Here is a 23,376-nt window from a genome sequence, read left to right as displayed (position 1 = left end):
AACTACTCTTTAAATCAACACACCTTACATTTACATTGTTTTTCACATGACATCTTTTTCTTTTCCCATCAATGCCAATTCTGTGTGCACTCTCTACAATTCTTCACTTTCTATTTACTTCTCTTTTAATCTCATCGCTGTTGAAACTTCTCCTATAAAGTATCCAGCAACCACGTGATTTCTGAAGCCAGTGGTCATCCTGTTTGACTTCAGTAACACATTAAGTGCTTTTAACCTCCTTTCATTTCATGAAACCACCTGCTCCTTCAAGTCCCAGCATCGTCTCTCTCAGTCCTTTCTGTTCTTAGTTACCATCTGTAACTGTCTTCTGCTCACTCCCTGTGACTTCCTTGGACTATTTCATTCACCGCTAGGACTTCAGTGACAGTTCCAACCTGTTGTTTGCTTCCCAGCCCTCTCTTTCCAGCCTGAACTACTCTCCTGATCTGCCTGGAGTCTTAGTTCCTAATGCCTTCTCGACTCAAAGAAAACTCATCTTGTTCTGAAGCTCTCCTCTCTTTTGGTCTCCTTTCTGTGTGCCCTTACCCCCTCCTCCTGCTATCCTTTCTTTAGTTACTGGCTTTCCATATGTTCAGTCTTCCAAGCAGGGAATATTTCCCTTTCCCTTCAATGGGACAGAGCTCTGAGTGTGTGTAATCCAAAGTCCTCAATAGCACACTCATCCATCCCCTTTTCTTTACTTACATCATCATATCAGTTTAAATTCTGATCTTTTCTTGCCTGAATTTTGACAAAAATTCTCTAACAAGCCACTTTGTCAATTTCAAAGCATTCCATATGATGCAGTCAGAAGTTATGTTTCTAAAATATGCACTTGACCATGCTAGACCTTGTCTTTAAAACCTTTAAGTCCCCATTTCCTTCAGAACAAAGCTCATACTCCTCCAAGATGTCATCATGACAGTTGGAGTAACAGGAATGGCATGGGTTTTGCCATCACAGAATTGAGATTCCATCTGTGCCTCTAGCTGGTTGTGTGAAATCTTAAGCAGGTGGCTTCTTTCAAGTTCCACTTCTGAGCTATTTATAAATGGCTGTCATGGGCCAGTTGGAGGCACTGCACTTCACAGGTGTGGAGAGAATTAAGGAAGCTCGCACGGAGATCCTTGCAGCACGTTTGGTTTTTCTTCTCTTTAAAGCCTGTGTGATTGGACCACCATCCATTCTATCAAGCCTCTCCCCCATCAGTCATTCATCTTTCTTAACCTGCTGTATATAGTATTTGTATTCTCATGCCTGCCTGGCCTTTTTGCCCTTTGGCAAGATGAACTGTCCTTTTAGGTGTATTAGAACAAACATATTAATATTCTTATTAGTATTTATTACATTTATTATCTTAATGTTATTATACCATAGTGATTTTTGTCATTATCTATACCTTCTGTGCTACCTACTAGTTCCTGGAGAGGGAACTAGGTTTTACTTTATGTGTTTATTTCCTTACACTCAGTATCATTAAGGGATAATCTTGATTACAGTGAGCCCTAGTCAGACTAGGATAAGGTCATTGAACTCTATAGAGACCTGTTCATCTCGTGCTTTGCATAGAAATTGTGCCTGACACATGATAGATGCTCGTGACTATTATTTCAATTCAGAAAATATAACTGTTGTTTGCAAAGTAAAGAAGCTCCATCATTGGACATACTTTATATGAAAAGACATAACTTATATGTAGCTTTTCTTACAGTCTATGTCTGGTAACCCATTCTGGTCACACATCTGTCCTTACATGCTTCTGTTTTTTAATTATCAGTGTTTATGTGTGGATGTTACATTGTTTTCCAGAATAGTAGAATTTGAATTTTTATTTTTATTATTTTTTTAAATGAATTTTTATATACTAAGTTTGAATGTGTCTAATTGTGTTGAGTGTGTGGCCCATGCCTGTAATCCCAGTGGCTCAGGAAGCTGTCAGGAGGATCACAAGTTCAAAGCCAGCCTTAGCAACTTAGTGAGGCTCCAAGCATCTTAGCAAAACCTTGTCTCAAAATTAAAAAAATAAAAAGGGTTTGACTTGAGATGTGGCTCAGTGGTTAAGGGCTCCTGGGTTTAATCCCTAGTACCAAAGGGATAAAAAAAAAAAAAAAAAAAAAAAAGGCTAATTTCAATGCTAAATAAATTTTCATTAACTGTTTTAGATTACCTAGAAGTTTATTGTGACACCCAAGACTTATGTTTTCACTTTGTTGGTATTTTGATTTTTTTATTTTTAAAATATTTTTTAGTTGTCAGTGGACCTTTATTTTACTCTATTTTTTTTTTTTAAACATGTGGTGCTGAGGATCAAAACCAGTGCCTCACATATGCTAGGTGAGCGCTCTACCACTGAGCCCCAGCCCCAGCCTGCTTCATTAATATTTTGTCAACAAAGTCTCTTGTGCTTTGTATTCTCAACCCAAACTCTTCTTATCAAGAAGTTATTCCTAGAGCCTGAAGTAGGAATTTTTAGGCATTAAGTTTATTTATTTATTTAGTCAGAGGAAGAAACCCAGAAGGGCAGCTACCTAATATGGAGGAATTTTAAGCTGTTATTTATTTGAAAGGATTAACTACTCCAGTGGGCTTATGATGGAGACTTAATATAGGGAAAACTGACAGGAAATAGAAGTTGTGACTCCAATTCTTTGCTTAATTTGAAAAGATTATAAAATTAATTATGGTTGAAGATTTAGGAATAAATTTGATAGGCATTTGAGAAGATTATAAATTTTCCTTGAGTTAGAATATGGACCTGACTCTGAGAAGTCCTATCATCCTATCTTGATGTTTTACAATAAAATGAAAACTGAAGGAAAAAAGGAAGAAAAGCTATTGCAGAGAACTTGCCACTTACTAAATTACCTAAGAGTGAATTCATTTGTTTGGTTGAAAGTAGGCTATCATTATGTATCTTTATTTCCCCCTGAGGGCTGGGGATCAAACCCTGGACCTTGAACATGGTAGGCAAGCGCTTTACCACTGAGCTACAGTGCTAGCCAACTTTGTATATGTGTACATAAAACCATATACCAGATACAGGAGTTATTTATCTTGTTTTAGCTGTAATTATTCACTTAAAGATACTTATTAAAAACTCATACTTGATTATTCAAACTAAAAACTTCTTTATTTTCTCTTGAGAAACTTTCTCAGTACCACTGTTATGACAGTGTTTATATTTCATAAGCCTTTTTGCTTTTCGTTATTGAAAAATTAGTGTTGGACCTGAAAGGGGAGCTGAAATGGGTTTCTAATCCTTCAGCTGAGCAAGTTCCATAAGTTCTTTCAACCTCAGTTTCTTTGTATTTCCATCAGTAAAGTTGGACCTACTTCATCTGAGAAATCTGCTAGGGCTGAAGTGCTATTTTAATGCTAGACTCCTTTGCGTTTTTCTTTTTCTTTTTAGAAAAAAGAATGTGCATTTACCCATGTTATTTCTAGAAATCCACTTACAACCAATGCATGTATTTGATTCTTAGTCTCATTGGAATGGGTCATGTTAAGAGTAATAAAGGTGTTTTGGCAGAGAGGAAGTTACAGTTGAATCATTTTTTTTACTTCCATAGTATTTAGGATGACAGGAGTTTTACAGATTATAGTTAGGTTCCCTCTCTTTTGTGTGGAGAAGTTACTTGGTTTGTAACCTAATGGAGAAATTAAGTGGCCAGGCTGGGGTAAAGCTCTGAGGTCCCTGATCAGTACTGCTCACACTGTGACCTATAGCGTGGAACACACGCCTTTCCTAGCATGTAACTGAAACACACAAGAGCAGCAGGCTCTCAGAACTTCAGAGAATGGCATTTCACCACAGTGTAAGCACCTCAGATCCTTGGATTATTGGGCGGAAAAGGATCATTAGTTTTCATCATTAGTTTTATGTGGGGTTGGGCGCATAGTAGGCTGTCAGAACGTTTTTGTTGAATGACTAGTCTTTACAGAAGAAACCAGGTTCAGAGCAGGTTCGGGTCTGATGGCGAGACCTCCCAGACCCGTCGGCTGCTTGCCATCACCGGTTTTGCTCTGCAGCAGTGGGGATGTGTTGAACATAGTTGTTTGTGTAGAAATATTGAATTTATATCTTAAGTCCTGAGATTAAAATAGGCACGAGACGTGCTTCGGATTGAAAATAGTGCACCCAATTACTTTGAACAGTGGCTGGATTTTTTTCTCTTGAGACACAGAATTAAATTCAAAATATTTATTATCAAGTAGATAAGACTTGACCATGAAATGCTGGTTTGGGTGTTTTTTCCCCAATAATTCATAAAAATGTTTTATACAAGTTTGAAAATAAAAAAATCAGAATGTGTAATAACATTGCCACAATAAGATCCCATAAGTTTTTAGTTTTTTTTTTTTAAAGCAGAGAGGGGATTTGATATTATTATATAGAATATACACTGACCCTAGAGTAGTTAGAAAAATGAATTTTAAAGAGGTTGAAGAAAATTCACATTATAACATTTCACTGTTCACGTTGCTAAGTGACCGTAAACTGCCAGATCGGAAGCTTTTTCTGCGCACACTCCGGAGGTAATTGCGGTACAGCATGACACTAATGACCCGAGCCTGAAATTGTTTGGAAACGATGTAGTAGAGAATCACATCCAGACAGGTGCTGAGGTTCATGAGGAAGGTGGTGAAGGCTCCCCAGGGGCTGTAGCTGTTCTCTTCCCCGTCCAGCATCAGGAAGGCGAAGCACGTGTGGAAGGGCAGGAAGCAGACCAGCACCTGCACCAGGAGCGTGATGATGATCCTTATGGACTTCTCCTTGACCTTGGGCTTCAGCTTAGATGTCTTGCCGTGCAGGAGACTGTGAATGATGATCAAGTAGCACCCAATCATGATGAACACAGGGACCAGGAAGAAGAAGAACAGTCGAGTGAAGTTCAGCACGTTGATGGCTTTGAAGTGGATGATGTCAGAGAGCTTTAGGCAGGTGGTGGGGGAGGAGGCTTTATCTGGGTCTTCGTAAAGGAGCAGCAGAGGGACAGTGGTTGTCAGGGTCATTGTCCACACTCCCACACAGGCAAGCATGGCCTTGCATGTTTTTTTAAGTTCTTTGGCATATTTCGGCTGTACAATGGCCATGTATCTGTCAGCACTGATAAAAGCAAGAAGCCATAGAGCAACGCTCGGGTAGAACACTATGAGAGCCCCGAGAATGTGGCAGAAGTACTCTCCAAATGGCCATTCGCCTGTTGCGTAGTAGAACATTCGGAAGGGTAGGCTCATTATGAATACTAAGTCCAGTAATGCCACGTTCATCATGTAGATGGTCACGGTAGTTCTCTTCTTGGTGGTACAACTGAAAACCCATAAGGCGGTGACGTTGACAAATAATCCAATTAGGAAGATACAGCTGTAGAAGACAAGGGCCGCGATTTTGTATTCATCTGGGTATGAGCTGTTATAAGGGACAGGTTGATCTTGATCACGTGGGGTAGTCATCTTATAACTTGTTGGTAGGCATGGTATGAAGAAGCTGTAAAAATAGTTGAAAAAACTAGGAATAAATCTCTTGGTTGGAAAATAGCTGATTAACATTCTCACACTCAGCTTGCTGTCTCATTTTGAGAGCTTTTAATATTATGAACTCAGCATGTGGGTCTGCATTTATTAGGAGTGCATTCCCTAGAGATGATTGCTGTGCTGTACTCATCTTTTTTCTTGGGCTGGGGATTGAACTCAAGCAAATGCTCTAACCCTGAGCCTCACCCAAGCCCTTATTATGTACCAATCCATGAACGTGGCTCCGAGGGTCTCCATGCAGTGCGAGATCCATTCATTTCACTCTCCCTGTTCACCTGCCCTCTGCCCCAAAGAGCAGGCTTTTCTTTAAATTTTTTTTTCCCTATAGTGTGAAACTGGGTAGCTGTCAGTCCTCTATAATGAGCATTCTTTGATTTGGACCTATTGGGAAAAGGCCAGTCAGTATTTTCAATCTTATAAAATGTTTTCCCATTTTTTTCTCATCACCATTCTGTTTAAATATTTTGTAACCAAATTATTAATGTCAAAATAGTACATTTTTACTCAATAAATACAATGGGTAAGGGTGTTGGGGATTGAACCCAGGAGCACTCTGCCACTGAGCTACATCTCCAGCCATTATTATTTTGTTTTGAGACAGGGTCTGCTAAGATGCCCAGACTGATCTCAAACTTGTGATCTTCCTGCCTCAGCTTACTGAGAAGCTGTGATTACAGGCATGCATCACTGTGCTCAGCCATTCATTAATTATAATTTTAATATGCAAACATATATTGGAAAACTGACAAAAGAACCATACAACCGATTACTGAAAAGTTGCAATAATTCTCATGTAAGAGAGAGTGGAAACTTTGTTTTCACTTCTATGTCCCTCTTTCTAATTGTGCACATAGTAGGTGTTCAGTAAATAAATACTTGCTCAGTGAAGGAGAGTGAAGGAAAGAATGTTTGATGAGGTGACGGCTGTTCTCTGGTTTGACAGTGAAGACTTGCACAGTTGCCCGTCAAACCTTTTATTTATTTATTTCAAGTGGTAAAAACCTCTTCATAGTGTCTTCTCATGTTCTCTTAAATTTATCATAAGTCTAGAAATATCAGTTTTGTGTCATGGTCTACAGATCAAGAACTGGGCTCCTAGAGCAACAGCTGAGCCGTGCTCAGGGCAGGGGAGTGCCTAAGGATAAAGCTGCCAGACCCTGTGTCCCAGGTCCTGGGAGCTGAATACAGGGCCTCCGTGGTGCACAGAGAACAATGAAACCTGAAAACGTCACCGGCCAGGAGAGCAACTCTCATGCTGCGCTCACCTCGGCCCAGAAGCATGAATACTGTTTGTCAAATTATGTTAAAAAGAAGTAACTAAGAGAAGTAGATACTAATAAGAAGTCATCAGGGGCTGGGGTTGTGGCTGAGTGGTAGAGCGCTTGCCTAGCATGTGTAGACAGAGTTCAATTCTCAGCACCACATATAAATAAATGAATAAAATAAAGGTCCATTAACCTAAAAAAATTAAAAAAAAAGAAGTCATCAGTAACTTGGATGTGTATGTCAAAAGTGATAAATTCCAGTCCATTTCAAATGGAAGGAGTTTATTTCAAAAAAAGTGTCCATTTCAAATGGAAAGAGTTGTGATTGTAAATATCACTGACCCTCAGAGTGAAACTCCCTCACCATGATGTAGCCACCAAGAGACTTTAAAAACAGCCTCACTACAAAGAGATGGAACTTTGAGGCATCGTTTTGAAATATGGAGGTGTATAAAGTTTCCTTCAAAAAATGTCACTTTGTAGAGTGGTTTGTCTCTAATGCAGCCCTGACTTTCTCTGGTGAGAATTATGGGGGAGATTAGAAACGTGTGGTCAGTGGCATCACGGGCTGCTGAGAACGGCTTGAGCAGCGGCTGAGATCACGTACAAGATGCAAACTTGCTTTCCTCCCTGCTTCTCTTTCTTTCTCCTTCCCTTCCTCTTCCTCCTTCCTTTGTAACTTTCTAAATTAGTTTCTCAACTATTTGGATTGAACATGATATTGGTCTAAAATTCTATAAATTTTAAACCCTGTGTTAAAATTTTCAAATATCAATGTAACTCCGGTATTAATTTCTAATTATCAGATGAGAAAAGTACTGCATAGGAATATCAGATCTCTGGAAGAACTTGGGAGGTTGAATCTTAAATTTTAACTCTCAGTGAATTTTTAAATAGTAGAAAATGTAATGTAAATGAAATTTATATTTTTTTTTTCCCTTCACCTATCTTCATCCCTAATTTTGTTACATAACGCCTATGTTTACAAACCAGCTCAGGGACCCTTTCCCCTCTTTGGGCTCAGGCTGCTTTGGTGCAGTCCTTTTGCCATCTGCACTTGTCTTCATTCATTCATTCCAGTTTAGAAACAGTATGAGTGATGCAAGCGTCTTAAAACCTTTACTGTAAAGGCTGTGCTCTACCAACAGAAAATTTTGGATAAATTTTGAAAAGTAATTGGCTTTCAAGTCAACTTTTTTAAAGCTTTAGAGTCCATGATCACCTATAGTTTTTCTTTCCTTAATTAAACAAGTAATCTCATGCCAGGTGGAGTAGCCCACACCTGTAATGGCAGTGACCTGGGAGACTGAGGCAAGAGGATTGCAAGTTCAAGGCCAGCCTGAGCAATTTAGACCCTGTCTCAAAATAAAAATAAAAAGGAATGCAGATGTAGCTCAATAATGGAGTGCCCCTAGGTTCAATTCCCAGTACCAAAACAAAAAAATAATTTCATAAATCAATAAAATTGAAGCAGTGAACAAAGACACTTGAATATATTTATGATTCATCATGTCAGTGTTTTCCTTAATTTGAAAAATCAGCATTAATGTCTAATATTGAAAATAAGTACAAAACCATACTAAATGTGGAAAGATAACATTTCAAGATCCTTCACCAACATAGTTTCTGTAATGTTTTCTAAATGATCTTGAGCTTAGTACTTCTGATAGTGATTGTGATGAAGTGAAAGGAATGCTGCTTACCTCCTTCTGTCAAAGCGCTGTCTTAGAGGTGATGATTTTCCGGTGTACCCAGTCTGAAAAAGAGGTATCTGTGAGTTGCTTGTGTTAAAATAGCTCTGTATGGAAATGCTGCACTTCAGACATGCAGTATTTCTTTTGTGTTAGACTCACTTGTCGTATTAAAGGCTGTTTGACTGTGGTTCTGGCTCGCTGGAGGAGTTGGCGCTACTGGGCTGTAGTCATTGCTCTGTCTCCTTCAGGAAGTGCTTTCTGAAATAGGCTTTTCAACTTGTAGCCCGACCCTAGATGTGGTTTTTTTTTTCTCTCACAAGTGATTTGTTTATGAAGTCACACTTAGCATAAGCTCCTCTTGAGATGATGGCATATAGATAAGAGTCCTGTCAAAAGGGGAATGTTTTTTGAACTAACTCTTTCCTTTGATGCTTAAAGTGTGCATCGTTTATAGAAAGAGGAGATTTGAAGTTGAGCAGAACAGGATTCAAAGTTTAACTACTTTCTAAGTTGTGCAACTTTGTCTTAACTACACTGAGCCGTTGTTCTAGTTTCTATATAGTTAAAATAGATGTGATACCCACCTGATGGGATGGATTGTGAAGATTCTAATACAGAAAAACCCCCAGTGCTTAAAAAAGTACCTAGGCACTTAGCAAGTATCCTAAACAGTGTCACTTTTCTATCAAGTTCCCCAAATCATAGAATATCCACTTTTTACTTTTAAACCTTTTCCCCCCGATACTGGGGGTGAAACACAAGGTTGTTCTGCACTGAGCTACATCCTTTTTTAAATTTTGAGATAGGGGCTTGCTAAGTTGCCCAGTCTGGACTTGAATTGGCTAACTGAGTAGCTGGGATTACAGATGTGTGTCACCATGCCCAGCTCTATTGAGACATTTCTAAATGTTTAAAGTTGGAATCCTTGATTCATGCATTTCTGCTTTGCTGTACACATTTGCCTGCTTTGGTTTGCTTTGTTTTATAAGTTCCAGATGCTTCACATCCCTTTTTGTCACATGGAAGTCTAGAAACCATTTCTTTTGCATGAAGTTCCATGGGAGTTATAGCAGAGATGGACACTGGAGTCTGCAGTGAAGTGATTTACATAGTAGGACATTTACATAAGAAGGGAAATGAAACCAGCAGAAGAGGAAGGGAGCAGTGCAGAACATTGCCTGACTAGTTATGTACATTTGTTTTTTTAACTTTCTCTCTTCAAAACAAAACAAAACAAAAACTCATTTGCTTATCCTAAAATTTTGATTATCTTTATATTCAGGTATGCATGATTTGTCAACTTTTAAAGGGTGCTTGAACTTAATTGTATTTGTTTTTGAATTCAAAACCATTTGAGAGAGAGAGAATGAATGAGAATGTGTGTGTGTGTGTGTGTGTACTTGTGTTCTCCTTCAGGCAAAACCATAGTCGTCTTCATAGAGGTTACTGAAGTTCTTGCCTTGGATGATGAAACACCTGTGAATCTGTCAGCTTACCAGAATGATGGGTTTTAGAGGCACTGGAGATAACCACAGCAGTGTTCTTGTGTCGATGAGGAAGTCGAGGGCCAGAGAATGAGTGACAGCCAGGCCTGGCTTCATGGTCATTCAGTGTCTCCAGCACCGTCGTGACTCCTCTTGAGGCGGCTACCGTGATTTATCCCCTGGATATGACTTCCTCGTTACTGACTTACATTCATGCAGTCATTAATCGGTGGAGTTTCATGTATTGCCCAGGAGTGTGACATTTCAGTCAGATAGAAACCTCGTCTGCAGACCTCATCTGTTTACAGCCAGTGACAACATCTTCTGAAATTATGTATTGATTAGATTCCTGTGCTGTGTAAATTAACGGATGCAGTGATATATACATCTAGGATGTCAGGAGCGTCCTTTTCTATACATGATGTTGTTATTTCATTTAAAAAAATATATTTTTAGTTGAGATGGACACAATACCTTTATTTTATTTATTTATTATTAACTGACATTTATTTATTTACTTATTTTAGTTGTCAGTAGACATTTATTTATTTATTCATATGTGGTGCTGAGAATTGAACTCAGTGCCTCACGCATGCTAGGTGAGCGCTCTACCACTGAGCTACAGCCCCAGCCCTATTTTATTTATTTTTAGGAGGTGCTGAGGGTTGAACCCAGTGCCTCATAGAAGCTAGGCAAGTGCTCTACCACTGAGCTACAGCCGGAGCCCCTGACGTTCTTATTTTTGATTTGCCAGTTTCTTAGAGGCATCCAAAGACAAATGTAGGAACTCCGCACATGGCGGGGGTAAGGTTGGGGTCAACACTCACTGTTTTCCCACCATACTCTGCATTTCGGCCAGATGGGGCCTTTTACATGTTCTCCTCCAACCTTTTGCATGCTGTTCCACCCCCAGGCCCTTCCTACCCTGCACTCCCACCTCCTGGGAGGTCTGGCTGCTGCAGCGAATCCTGGAAGCTACCTTTCCAGGAAGTCTTCTCTGCCCTGAGCTTGGCCCCGTGGCAGCACGTGCTCCTGCTGCTCTTGCACGCTGAGTTGCCTTCGTGCTGCACAACACAGCGTTCTGTGTGTGTGTGTGTGTGTGTGTGTGTGTGTGATTGCACGTTGGTTGACGGTGTGACTGAACAAGTGGGTGAGCAAATGGAAGCATTGGTGAAGTCGAGGTTGAATTCCTGAGCCCGGTTTCTGAGCCCGGAGTTCTCCTGGGCCCTTTGCCAACTCGTGAGGCCTGGATACAGGCAAGGGCCTGGCCCAGGCTTCCTTCCCCTGCAGGCCAGGCAGTGTGAACACTGGGCTCTGCTCGGCTCTTCACCATGATTTTATGTTGAGAAGGAATTAAGGGAAAAAGTAAAATTCCCCAAACAGTTCAGCTGATAAACAGTGGATCAAGGATTAAATTTTCGATCTTTTCCCATCCTTCTGTCTGTCCTCCTCACTTTTCTCTATCCTCCTGGCTTTCACACTCTCTCTAGTGCACGCCCTTTCTCTTTCCCTTTCTTTTCCTCTCATTTTCTCTCTTACCCTGCAGGGAGACACTCTGTTTGCTTAATAAATTCCCTTATGTGAAGAAAAAAAAAAAAAAAAAAAAGGATTAAATTTTCATGTCTAGTTTGCTTCTTTAATACTTAAACCTAATGAATTTTTTATTCGAACAGAGGAACTTATCTGATTCAGGGATCATTCATGCAACTTTAAATTCATGTAAGTGAAAGAAAAATTTTACTCCTTGCCAAAGAGGGATTTCACATTTTCCCAGAGACTGCAGGATTCCCTTCATGAAGTGTCACAGGCCCTATGAAATAAGACAAAGAACAGTTTAGTTCCAGTTTTGAGTTCTGGTTAAATGTTAAAGGCTCTAAGTGAATTTTGATTTTAGCACAAGTGTCCAGTTTTTAAGTGCATATAATATGATTCAGTTAAGCCAGTTATATAATTATTAGAAAGACTATTTAATAGATTTATACAGCAGATTCCCCTGATAAAGCATACTCCTATGTTAGAGCTATTTCTTTGTCTTAACGTAGTTCCATAGCAAGAGTGAGGAGGGCAGCTTTATCATTGCTCCCCACCAGGACTGTGACCAGGGTACCACTGCAGTGCTATTATCTGTCCCTCAGCAGGAAGCTCTGAGAGGTTGTGAGATAACCTGTCCCAGGGAGAGGAATTCTCTGACCTGTGGGAGAGTCACCATGTGGCCCTGAAGGTCTCCAGTTTGATATTTTGGAACCTTTCTCCCCTGCTCCTCTCTGTCTCAAACTTGTATCTGATCTGACTGTTCTTTTGGAGGGACTGAGGGGAGGTGGAGATTATGTGGAATGGTAAGGGATTTCTGGATAAAAATTGAGAAACTGTATTTAAATGTGCTTTTTAATATGTGTTTAAAATCCCAAAAGTTTATAGCTATGATCTTATAGCCAAGTTAGTATGAAACTCCTTTCAGTTTGATTTCCGAAATTGTATTGTAAATTTAGTATTCCCAAATTCCTTTTCTTTAGCATCTTTTGACCATTTGAAACATTTTAAAGGCATATAAACAGTTATTTATCTCTTGGCAGATAACTCGAACCCAGATATGATCATATATATAATAGATAATTAAATAGACCTACATAAACAGTTAGAGTTAAAAGATATTAAAGAATCTGTCACCAGAAGGTCCTCAGAGGGGAAGCCCTGCATGGCAATTGATCAGTCCTGGAATCACTGAAGTCCCGTAGGACCCCAGGCCAAGAGTTCACAGTGTAATGTTCCCTGACTGAACAGAGGCACAGTCAAGGGCCCTATAGCAGCTGATTGGGAATTCCATGGTTATTGTGATGTACTTGACCTTCTGCTGCTAATTCTGATCTCACAGAGGTGCACATGGAGGTGAGTCTATGGGGAAACACCTGTACTTAGGAAGTAGCAGTTCAGGCGAAAGAGGATGTGTAGAGTCTCATGCCGTAGAACATGGGCCCCAGAGCCCCACGCATTAAAGGCTTGGTGTTCGCCTTGGTACTGTTGGAAAGCGGTAGGAACCTTTAAGAGGTGGATCCTGATGGGATCCTGTTAGGTCATTGGGGGCATTCTCCCCAAGGGAATTATGAGGCACTGATCTCTTTCTCTCTCCAATTCATTCCTGGCCATGAAGTGAATGAGTTGTTCCATGAGACACTTTGTTGATGGGTTGCCTCACCACAGACCCAAACCAATGGGGCCAGTCAGTCATGGACTAAAACCTGCAAAACTGTGCACCAAAATAACCCTTTTCTCTTTATAAGTTGGTTTATCTCAGAAATCTGTTACAGTAACAGAAAGCTGACTAACATAGCCAGGATTGGTAAAGAAATGAGAGATATGAAGTTTTTTAAAAACAAACCTATATTCTAGTGCGTGAGAGTGAGGGTTTTGAAGATTTTAATGTTTAGGCATCTGTATACTAAAAGTAGCCACTTTTGTGTAAGGTTGTTGGTTTACAATGACTTACTCAGAATTTTAAAATTATTTATGACATTGTTCCTATCTGTATTATCAAAGGTAATGGAGATGAATCATCATCAGGCAGGGTTCTGAGTGCTGTACGCATTATTCAGTTCCACCTCCATGCTGACTCCAGAGTGTGTTGAAGACATAGAACTTGTAGGATACGAAATTTGACCCGGGGGTGTTGTTCATGAGTCTCAGACTATGTGCTCTTTCTGTATTACATGTCATATTATCTTCATTTTAGTAAATTTTGTTGAAGTTGGATATCAGAAATGATCACTTAATCTGTAGCAAACAGTCTCCCAATGGAATAGACCATCTTTTCCTCCCTGTTCCTCACTAGAGTTGCTATTCCCAAGGAAATGTTTTGCAGCTGGATTCTGCAGCCTGCACAGGTGATTGTGCCCAGAAGAATGCTGCCATCTGTGGGCAGAGGCTCGAACCCACATGTGCATCTGCTCAGCTTCATTAGTAATCTGGGAAATGAAGGTTAAGACCACAAAAAGACATTACCCACCCAGCAAAATGCTTGTAATGAGAAAGACTGACGTTGTAATGTGGTGGTGAGGGTATTGAGCCATCGAGAACGCTCATGCGTTGCTGGTGGGAGTTTACATGTGGAAGACAGTTTGATGTGGAGTACTAATGTGGATTCACACGTGCCGTGACACAGTTCACACCTCCCTAACTGGTAAAATGCTTGGTCTTGTGCACCGGAAGAAGCGGACAAGAATGTTCATAGTAGCATTATTTATAAGACTCCAAATTAGGAACCAAACTCCTCAGCAGCTGTAGAATTGGTAAGTTGTGGTGTAGGCAGAGTAGAATACATCACAATCCAAACGAGAATGGTCCCATAAACAGGGTGTTAAGTCAAAAAGCGAGACAAAGAAATTCACACTGGGTGGTTCCATTTGTATGAATTTCAAGAAGCAGCCAAATTGGGAGAAGCAACAATGAGGGCTTCAGACACCTATGTGGCAGAACCCTGGACTGTTGCTTTGTTACTCTTATTGTCTGTACCCCAGAGACCAAGGTAGTGAGGGGACACTGGACTCTGGACAGGGGAGACCCCTGTCAAGTAAGCCGCCTTGGGAAGAGGGGTGGCTTTCTGTAGAGACCGTGAGCCTCAGTTTCCCCTTCAGGAAGGAGCCAGGGGAATAAAGACTCACTTAAGCAACCCTGACCGAACCCCTCAGCTCCACTCCAAGACCCCGCTGGAAGCCAGGGGCCTGGGCTCGTTGGTGGAATCTGTGCTTGCAGCCTCAGGGACAGGGTGCAGGGTGGAGAAGGGAAAGAAGCAAGTGGGTTCTCCAGTCTGCCACCCTTTTCTCAGTGGGTGGTACACTCCTTAGTCAGCTAAGGCTTTTTAAAGACAACTCGAACTTGGAGTTGGCAACAGCTGGGTGTGAGGGCCTCCCTGCCATGGGAAGCTGCCTCGGAGCGAGACTTGCTTGCCTCCTGGAATCTCATTCTTGGAGTTGCCTCGTGGCTCGCAGTGTGGGTCAGGCGTGTGCTGTAGACACGCTAGTTCTCTCTATCCCTGTCCCCTCAAAAGTGTCCCCTTTTTTCTTTGCAGCAGATTTAAATTTTTCCTGTTCTTACGCTGGGACTGGGTAACTGTGCTGGAGCTCTGTGCCACTGATTAATGGACCGAGTTGCCTTAAACAAATCATTTTCTCTGGTCACCACTCCCCCGGTTGGAAGGAAGGGGAAGTTGGCCGAGGCCTTCTCTAGGGGCTGTCCACTTCCTGCATTGTGTGATTTACTGGACTTCTTCCTACCTCTTTCCATCTCAGTGAGGTATTTTATCTGTGGTCTTCTGAATTTCTGTAGATGAAACCTAGCAGGATGTGAGCTGGGCCTCTCTGCGTGGAAGTGTTAATGTGTCCCTGGCTCATTTAATAATGCCTCATTCTGGGAGGACATCAGGGCCTACTTGAAACCAGAGCAAGGCCCCCGACAGGGTCACATTAATACCTGGCCTTGGTCATCCTTTTGATACTGGCGTTTACCAGTGACGCGTTGTGGTTCCTCAAATGTTGAAGTTTGAACATTAGAGAAGCACGTCAAGGCAAGCATGTTAAGCATGTTTTATTTAAAGGTAATAATGCAGACTTCTCCCAGGAGGGAGAAGGGGGCCATGGCTGATGTTCTAGAATCCCAAGAAGTAAGCACACCCTTCATCTTTTATAGAGTAGGGTCTTCTTTGTTGTGTTCTCCCTGCTTATCTCTCCTTCCTGCCTATATGATTAGGCTCAGGAGTTGCCAGTGACATAGCAAAAAAGATGAGCAGCAGATGGCAGGGGGAGGGCCAAACAGAGATTCAGGTGGAGACCCAGGGGACGTTAATTAGCAATTCCCTGCCTGCAGTATTTTGGGAGGGGTAGTTAGGCAGGTAACCTTGGTGATCAAAAGGGCTCTGGTGACACTGACATTCCCAGTCTCTCAGGGACAGTCTTCAACTTCCAGATGCAGATGACTTTCATGGCCTCCATTTCCTCAATCTGTCACATTCCCTATTTCTACACTAACTGCCTGTCCTCAATTCTGGCTTCACTTTCATTGTGTCTTACTGTGTTGTTGTTTAGTGTGTGTGTTTTTACCTTATTTTAAACTTACCTTGTGGAGATATTATAATCATCCTGCAGAGGAAGACATAAAAATCATGCATGTTTTGTTCTTTGCTTTAGAATAAACTGTACTGATCTGGTTACTCAGAAGAGCTGTGTGTAAGAACCCAGAAACCACACCAGATGTGGGAACACGCATAAGAGAGTTTATTAAGCAAACAGGCAGAGTGTCTCCCTGTAGGGTAAGAGAGAAAATGAGAGGAAAAGAGGGAGAGTGAAAGCCAGGAGGAGAGCATGAAATCGAGGAGAAGAGGAAGAAAGAATGGCGGGGGAACCATCCTTAAGTAGTAGAATTCTACGGGTTAACAAGGACCAATAACTGAGAAGGAGACTTGCAGGCTGACTCATGAACCAATAGCTAGCTAGGATGTTCACAGACTGACAAGCTAGGTTGTAAGTTGGGAGGCAGGGAAACAACTGCAGCGTAAAGGGCAGGGCAGCAGCTTTATATTATATTATATTATACTGTGTACCAGAACTCCCTGCTTGTGCTTATAAATCTAGCAGCAGTGATAAATCAGTCAACGTTACAGTAGTGTTTTTGTCTTACTGCTGTTGCTTTGCATACTAATATTCTTTATGAAACATCATGGCTTTCAGCTTATATAGCCCCTTGCCACCAGCAGGCCACATGGTCTAAACAGAGTCCTAACAAAATGGGGAAGGAAGTGGGGGGTAGTACCATCCTCAGACACACGGGTGGCCTGCTGGTGTTTCTTTGCACCAAATAAAGCCATAGACCTTACTTTTCTAATGTTAGTGTCACATTATTTAAAATCAGTAGTCACAGGTTTTAGACCTGGGTCTGGAGTAAATTGTAACATCTGTCTTTTGCAGTTGTCTGGTCACCACGGTTAGCAAGGACTCAGCACATCTTCAGTGCCCCCATGATAGTGCTTCATACACAGACCCTCAATAAACAGGCTTAGTGATTGGACTAGTGGTTGTGTTTTACTGTAAAGAAAGTTATGCTTTGTCTTGAGAAATGAGTGGCTAGTATTTTCAGGTAAGTCTGACTACAGAGATGTGTCATGACTCCAAGCATGACGCCAAGAAGAAATCCGTGTGTTAGGATTGGCCGTGGCTGTGGAGGCCTTCAGGGAAGGTGGGCGGGATGCAGTGGTCTCCCTCAGAGAGGTCCCTTCAGTTTGCTGAGTACAGGAGTGCTTGCGTGTTAACTGGCAGGAGGTGGCTTAGGTTCCTGATGTACATTTTCTCGTTTCACAAACTGATGGTTCAAGGTGCTTCCACGTAAATCCTGTGCTTTTACTGCCACCTACAGGTGATTGTGGTCTTGGAACTCTTCACCTTCATTGGAGTTGAAGTCTTGTTAGGTTATAAAAATATCTGTTAATTTATGAACACTTTTATATTATATGGCTTTATGTAATAGACTTGTCCTTGTTCCCTGGCTGGTAGGCTAGTTCTTCTTCATTGGAAGCATCCTTTTTCAGGAAATGGTTTTATGTGTTGACTGTGTGTTCCTGGTCTAGGCCCCTGAGAACATTCCATTTTTAAATATTATTTGTGCCTGATATTCTACTAAGAGTTAAATGTAAAGAAGCCTTGGAACAAATTTGGCATGTTTTTTAAATACATATATATATATATGTATGTATGTGTGTGTATATATTCACATAAAATATAAACGTGTGTGCACACATAGAAACACAGCATTCATCGTCCTAACCAGTGTCAAGTGTGCAGCCCGGGATGGCTAGGTTTGCTGGCACTGTTGGGCAGCCAGTGTCCAGAACCTCCTCCACCTTCCCTGCTACTCAACACCCATTCAGCAACTCCCAGCCCTCACTCCCTCCTGCTCCTCTGACCTCGCCATTTTTTTGTCCTCATGAATTTGACTACTCTGCCTCATGTAAGTAGAGACACGGCATTTGTCCTTTTTGTGACTGTTTATTTCACCCACAAATTCCTTAAGGTCCATCAATGTTGTAGCCTATGTCAGAATTTTCTTTTTTTATTTTTTTGTGGTGCTGGGGATTGAACCCAGGGCCCTCTGCATGTGAGGCAAGCACTCTACCAATGGAGCTGTATCCCCAACCCGGAATTTCCTTTCTTTTTTAAGGCAGAGTGATGTTCTGTTGTCCGTGCACACCATGCTTTGCTCGGTCAGTGAACACCATCTTTTGCTTTTGTGAATAGTGCTGCTGTGAACATAGGTGAGCAGATCTGTCTGGGACCTGCTTTCTGATCTGTTGGGTTGCATGCCCAGAAGTGAAATTGCCGAATTGCCGAGCCTCATGGTGGTTCTGTTTTTACTTTTTTTTTTTTTTTTTTTGATACTGGGAATTGAATCCAGGGGCACTTCACCACTGAGCCACATTCTCAGCCCTTTTAAAATATTTTTTATTTAGAGACAGGATCTCCCTAATTCACTTAAGGCATGGCCACACTGCTGGCGTAGCGGTTGCACCCTCTCCCATCCACCCACACTGCCCCTGTGGCAGGTCCCAGATCCTTGCCCACACCCATTACTTGTTATTTTCTTTCTCCTCTCGGATGCAGCCATCCTAGTGGACATGAAGGGGGTGTCTCACTGTGGTTTTGATTTGCACTTCCTTAGCATTAGTGGTGTTGAACAGCCTTTCATGAGCTCCTTGGCCATTGCGTCTCCCCTTTGGAGGACTGTGTTCAGGTTTCTGTGCTGTGGGGTTTGTAGGAGCTCTTCATACATTCTAGCTATTAACCTCTAATCCGCTGTGTGATTGCAGGTATTTCCTTTTACTGCAGAGCTGCCTTTTCACTCAGGATTTGTCCTTTGATGCACAGTTGGTATAGTTTTAGTCCTGCCTGTTGATCTCATTCTCACGATAAAGGTGAATTTAAAAACTTTACATATAAATGGTGAGGGTTTCCTGAGAAATCAGTGGTCTTTGGAGACCCTCTTCAGGGGCTTGGTCTGCAGTGGCATTTCCCTGCAGGCCTGCATACCTTGACTTTCCTCCTGGAGGATTTGAGGCAGGGCAGGGAGAAACTGACTCTGTTCCAGACCTGCTTCTTCAGGGCCTGGTGCTTGCTCCTGCCTTTCCTGCTCTGGAAACCACCTGCCTTCATCGTTAGGGTAATAGGCCACGGAAGCACACTTTGCCTCTTAATGGCGTTCATTTCCCTGCTCTGTCTGATTAATATTTTTATCAGTGATTAAAACAAAAATATAATGTGTTTGCTCATCAGACTTGCAAATTACAAAACCTAGGAGGATATTTTCGTCTTGGAAGAGGCTAAGCTCCCATAACAAAGAAACCACAGACCCAGTAACTCTGGTGACAGCGTGGGTATGCTTCTCTTTGCACTCCCCTTGCTCATGGGTGGGCAGTCTCTGTTCTAGGGAGTAAGTCATCCAGGGCTTGGGCTGATGGGGCAGCTCTGCCCTTCCCCATATGGACCCTGAAGGGTGCTTCTCACTCTTCCCACTTCCAACCAGCACGGAAGAAATAAGGGGCATAGGATAAGAGTTGCCTTTTTCCAGGGACTTGAGGTTGCAGATACCATACCTGCCCCAAAGCATTGGCAAGAACTTGGGCTTCCAGGCGTAGGGGGGCTGGGAAATATAACTAGAGGTGGTCATCCCCGTCCCTGGAGATAAGGGAGCAGCAGGTTGGGAGGGAGCTGCTTTGCAGTCTCCTCAAGAGCAGTAGCTTTGCCACATAAGCCGGTTCTGCAGGCGGGAGTCATGGGCTCTGTATTCATCAGGTATTTCTCTTGAGCCTAGAAATCTGCTAAAGAGACAACTGACAGGCAAAGCTGTGATTTGTGAAATGCCATCTTTGAGTGCTCATTCGACATTGATGTGCTGCAACTAGCACAGCTCTGATGGTTAAAGGTGGGCGGGGCTTTAGACCTCCCTGGGAGACAGAGGGTGAGAACAGGCCGGTCACCTTGCAGAGCAGAAGGTGGGGCAAGAGGACTGTGTTTAGCTCTTGAGAGGGCTGTCCATGAAGGAGAAGTTAAAGGAGTGACCTGGGGAGAGTTCAGAATACTCTTGAACTTTTTGCAACACTCACTATTGCAAGATGAAGTGACTGCCCTCGGAAGGTTCTGAATTGGACACTGAAGAAAAGCAGTGGGCAAGGATGTTATCAGAAAATCCACACACTGGTCAGAACACAAGTGAAGTTCCTGTGAAATCCCTTCAAACCCTGAGCATCTTTGATTCTTTTCTCCTCTTTAGGAATCATGGGAGTCACAGGTAGGCCTTGGGACCTGGGAAACTAACCAGTGTCCAGCAGAGGGACAGTGTGTCTTAGAAACTGTGCAGCCTGCTAAGGGTGTAGCAGGACATGTAGCCCCTTGCCATGGAGAGTTTCTATGTTAGTGAAGTTATTTGTAATCAGAGAGGTTTGGTTTTCTGTGCAATATAAATGGTTGGTCTTATTTTCTTAGTAAGCAAAGACTTTTTAAAGTTTGATGTACATACTTCTATAGAAGATCTTTATAAATACTTAAGAGCAACAGAATGAGAAAATCCTGACACCATTAAAATAAGTTAAATAGTGAACTGGTAGACCTTTTGAAACACAAAATCAGATGTTCAAAATGAAAGATTTTTTCATTTGTTACTTAGTATTCTTACAGAACTTTAATATGGAATGTGTAATTTCCATGTTGAAAACTTTAACAGAAAGCTTTTCTTCATGAACTGAGCACAGTTTAAAAAACCTTGCCTGTAATCACACTCAGAACCACTAGGTGGCAGTGTTAGGCAGAACTTGATAAAAGCTGAAGCCCTAGTCAAAATGATATTAAATGGGGTTACTAAAAGGGGCTCAACTATTATTAAATGGTGAAACCATGTTATAGTAAATAAGAGAGTGATGTTATGGTTTATACAAACAGTGTTAATAGTTTGGGTACCATGTGACTATTTCTAAGACATACATGCTGTAGTTAAAATTAAAAACTAGTATTGTGTATTTGTGTTTATTTTTTCCTAAACTACATGGTAAAGTATTTTAAATGCCACTGTATAACAGTTGTGAAACTCTCATGATGTAAACCTGAGAATAATTTTAAGTTATGGTTATTTGAGGACTCAGTATAGTACAGTGACAGATTTTAACTGTGTAAGGTGAGATGGCATGCTCCTTGGCCTTAATATTAACCTTAAGGAAGGGTACTCATTGTTATCTGAAAATTAATGGACAAACCAAAGAGAATTACAAGTAGGGATTTTTGTCAAGGGGAGACAGTAATATTGTTTAGCATTATTGTGCCTTTTGAAGTCTTGCATGACCACAAGCTATATTAGTCTCAGAACAGTTGGGTTTAGTGGAGTGGATGTTATAAATCTGTGTTACAGACATCGGCTTCTGGCTTCCCAAATAGCGTACATTGCTAATTCTTGGTACAGATGGAGGAGTAGGTTTGAATGCCTACTTGTTGCATTTCTCTATCATTAGTGATATTGGTATCATGAATAAATCTTCTTGAAACCCGAAAGGGAGTAAGTTGGGCGAGAATGTATTGTGGATCATTGTCACATGGGAGTTGATGGCCAGTGATGGGGATGTGCACGTGTGTCTAAGAAAGGATTAAAAATAAGGAACAGGAAGATGAACTGTGAAAGTGACTTTTATTATACTGTGTACTTTTACTAACTTAGAAAAGGTGTTCACGTTTATGGCAAATCATTCTTGAAAAGCCAGTCTTACTCACTTTTAGGAGGAGGAACTTGGGAGTGAGGAAAGGAACCCCTGGTGATGCCCTTGCCCTTAGTAAAGGCTTGAGCACACCCATGCAGGAGAGAACGAGAGGGTTCTACCTCCTGTGCACCGAGAGCCCTTGCTGCCTTCCAACATCACCATCTCTGTTTGCATTCTCTTTCATTCAGTTACATTTATTGAGGACCTAGTGTCTAATAGGCATATCTCTGGGCATTAGAATCCTGCACTGAACAAAACAGACAAAATGTGTGTCGGCATTGATGTTACATTATAATTGGAAGTGAAAGACAGCACCACTGTACTATGTGCCATTCATGCTGTGTAAAAATAAGCCAGGGAAGGGAATGCCAGGGCCAGAGGGGTTGCTTTTTAATGGGTGGCCTTTGGACCTCAGTGACACTGGAGCAGAGCCCGAGGAGTCAGGGAACAATCCGTGGGCTCTCAGGGATGGGCCTTCCAGGCGGAAAGTGCTGTCAGCACCAAGGCCAGCAAGTAGTCGCCACCTCAGGAAGCCTGGGCTACAGGGCTGGAGGGGAGGTGTGCAGCTGCCGGCCTACAAACCGGCCATTGCTCAGAGGGCCACAGGAGCCATTGCATGGTTGGTTCTTCGGGAGATGGAGGCCTGTTGGTCTCTCCTGCTTTGTTTTGTCATTGTTGTTCCTATTCCTTTTTTTTTTTTTTTAAGTATTTAATCATTTTATAGATATTTATAGTTTCCAATGGTTTTTTCACTCTAGTTCTCAGGTTTTCAGATTCTCCCCCAGGGTAGCTTGTTGTCTCATGGTTTATGGTTCTTATTGGGAACTCGTATTTGGTGGATTTTGGTTGCTTTGGCAGACTGTGAATGGAATGTTTAGCTTCCTCTGTAAAAGATACAGACCTGGAATGGCCTGGTCCTGGTCTCAGTTCTCCTTCCTTGAGCAGTTTGAGGCCATTTCTTGGTAGGTCTAAAATCCTAACCTACAGCTCCTGGTGCTTATATCTAGGTCAGGATCCTTGTGGGTCAGTGAAGCAGCCCATGTTTTGACTTCCGTCTTTTTTCCTTGTATTTGGATTTATTGCTGAAAAATTTTAGCATGTACAAAAGTGAAGAGACCACTATAATGAAGCCGTGTTTTAGCATCATCCATGTTAAGCAATAATCAGCTTATGGTCACCATGTTTTACCTGTGTCCTTACTTTTACATGAATCTAGCAGGCCTGTGATAAATTCTCTTTGGCATATAGACCCAGGAGGAGAAATGTAGGCTGTATAGGATATGTATATGTTGTAGCTCAGTCTACCATAACAAAAATACCATGGACTGGGTAGTTACCCAACAAAAATTTGTTTTGTCCCAGTTCTGGAGGCTGTAAGTCCCAATATAAGAGTGTCGGCGTGGTTGGGTTCTGGTGAGGGGCCGCACTCCTGGCTTGCAGATGGCTACCTTCTTGCTGTGTCCTCATGTGGCTGAGAGAGCTCTAGTCTAGTCTTTCTTCCTGATCTTATAAAGACACCTATCCCATCACAGGAGCCCCAACTTCATGAACTCATCTAAACCTAATCACCTCCCAAAGACTCCACCTCTAAATACCATCACATTGGGGGTTAGGACTTCACT

General features: G+C 41.8%; 2 protein-coding genes across 2 annotated transcripts in view; one reads left to right on the top strand and one right to left on the bottom strand.

Annotated features, from left to right (window-relative positions):
• Positions 1–23,376, top strand: part of Ubac2 (UBA domain containing 2) — a 161,119-nt gene that overhangs the window by 33,027 nt on the left and 104,716 nt on the right. The window lies entirely within an intron of this gene.
• Positions 4,187–8,756, bottom strand: Gpr18 (G protein-coupled receptor 18). Its single transcript, XM_047554530.1, has 3 exons — positions 8,654–8,756; positions 8,504–8,556; positions 4,187–5,488 (listed from the first exon to the last, which is right to left on the bottom strand). Exon 3 carries the CDS (start codon positions 5,452–5,454, stop codon positions 4,459–4,461), a length of 996 nt encoding a protein of 331 aa, XP_047410486.1. The 5' UTR covers positions 5,455–5,488; positions 8,504–8,556; positions 8,654–8,756; the 3' UTR covers positions 4,187–4,458.

This window comes from Sciurus carolinensis, chromosome 5, assembly GCF_902686445.1.
Source record: "Sciurus carolinensis chromosome 5, mSciCar1.2, whole genome shotgun sequence".
NCBI lineage: Eukaryota > Metazoa > Chordata > Mammalia > Rodentia > Sciuridae > Sciurus > Sciurus carolinensis.
The sequence above is the reverse complement of the archived record's forward strand: the minus strand, read 5'-3'. Positions and strand labels throughout refer to the sequence as shown.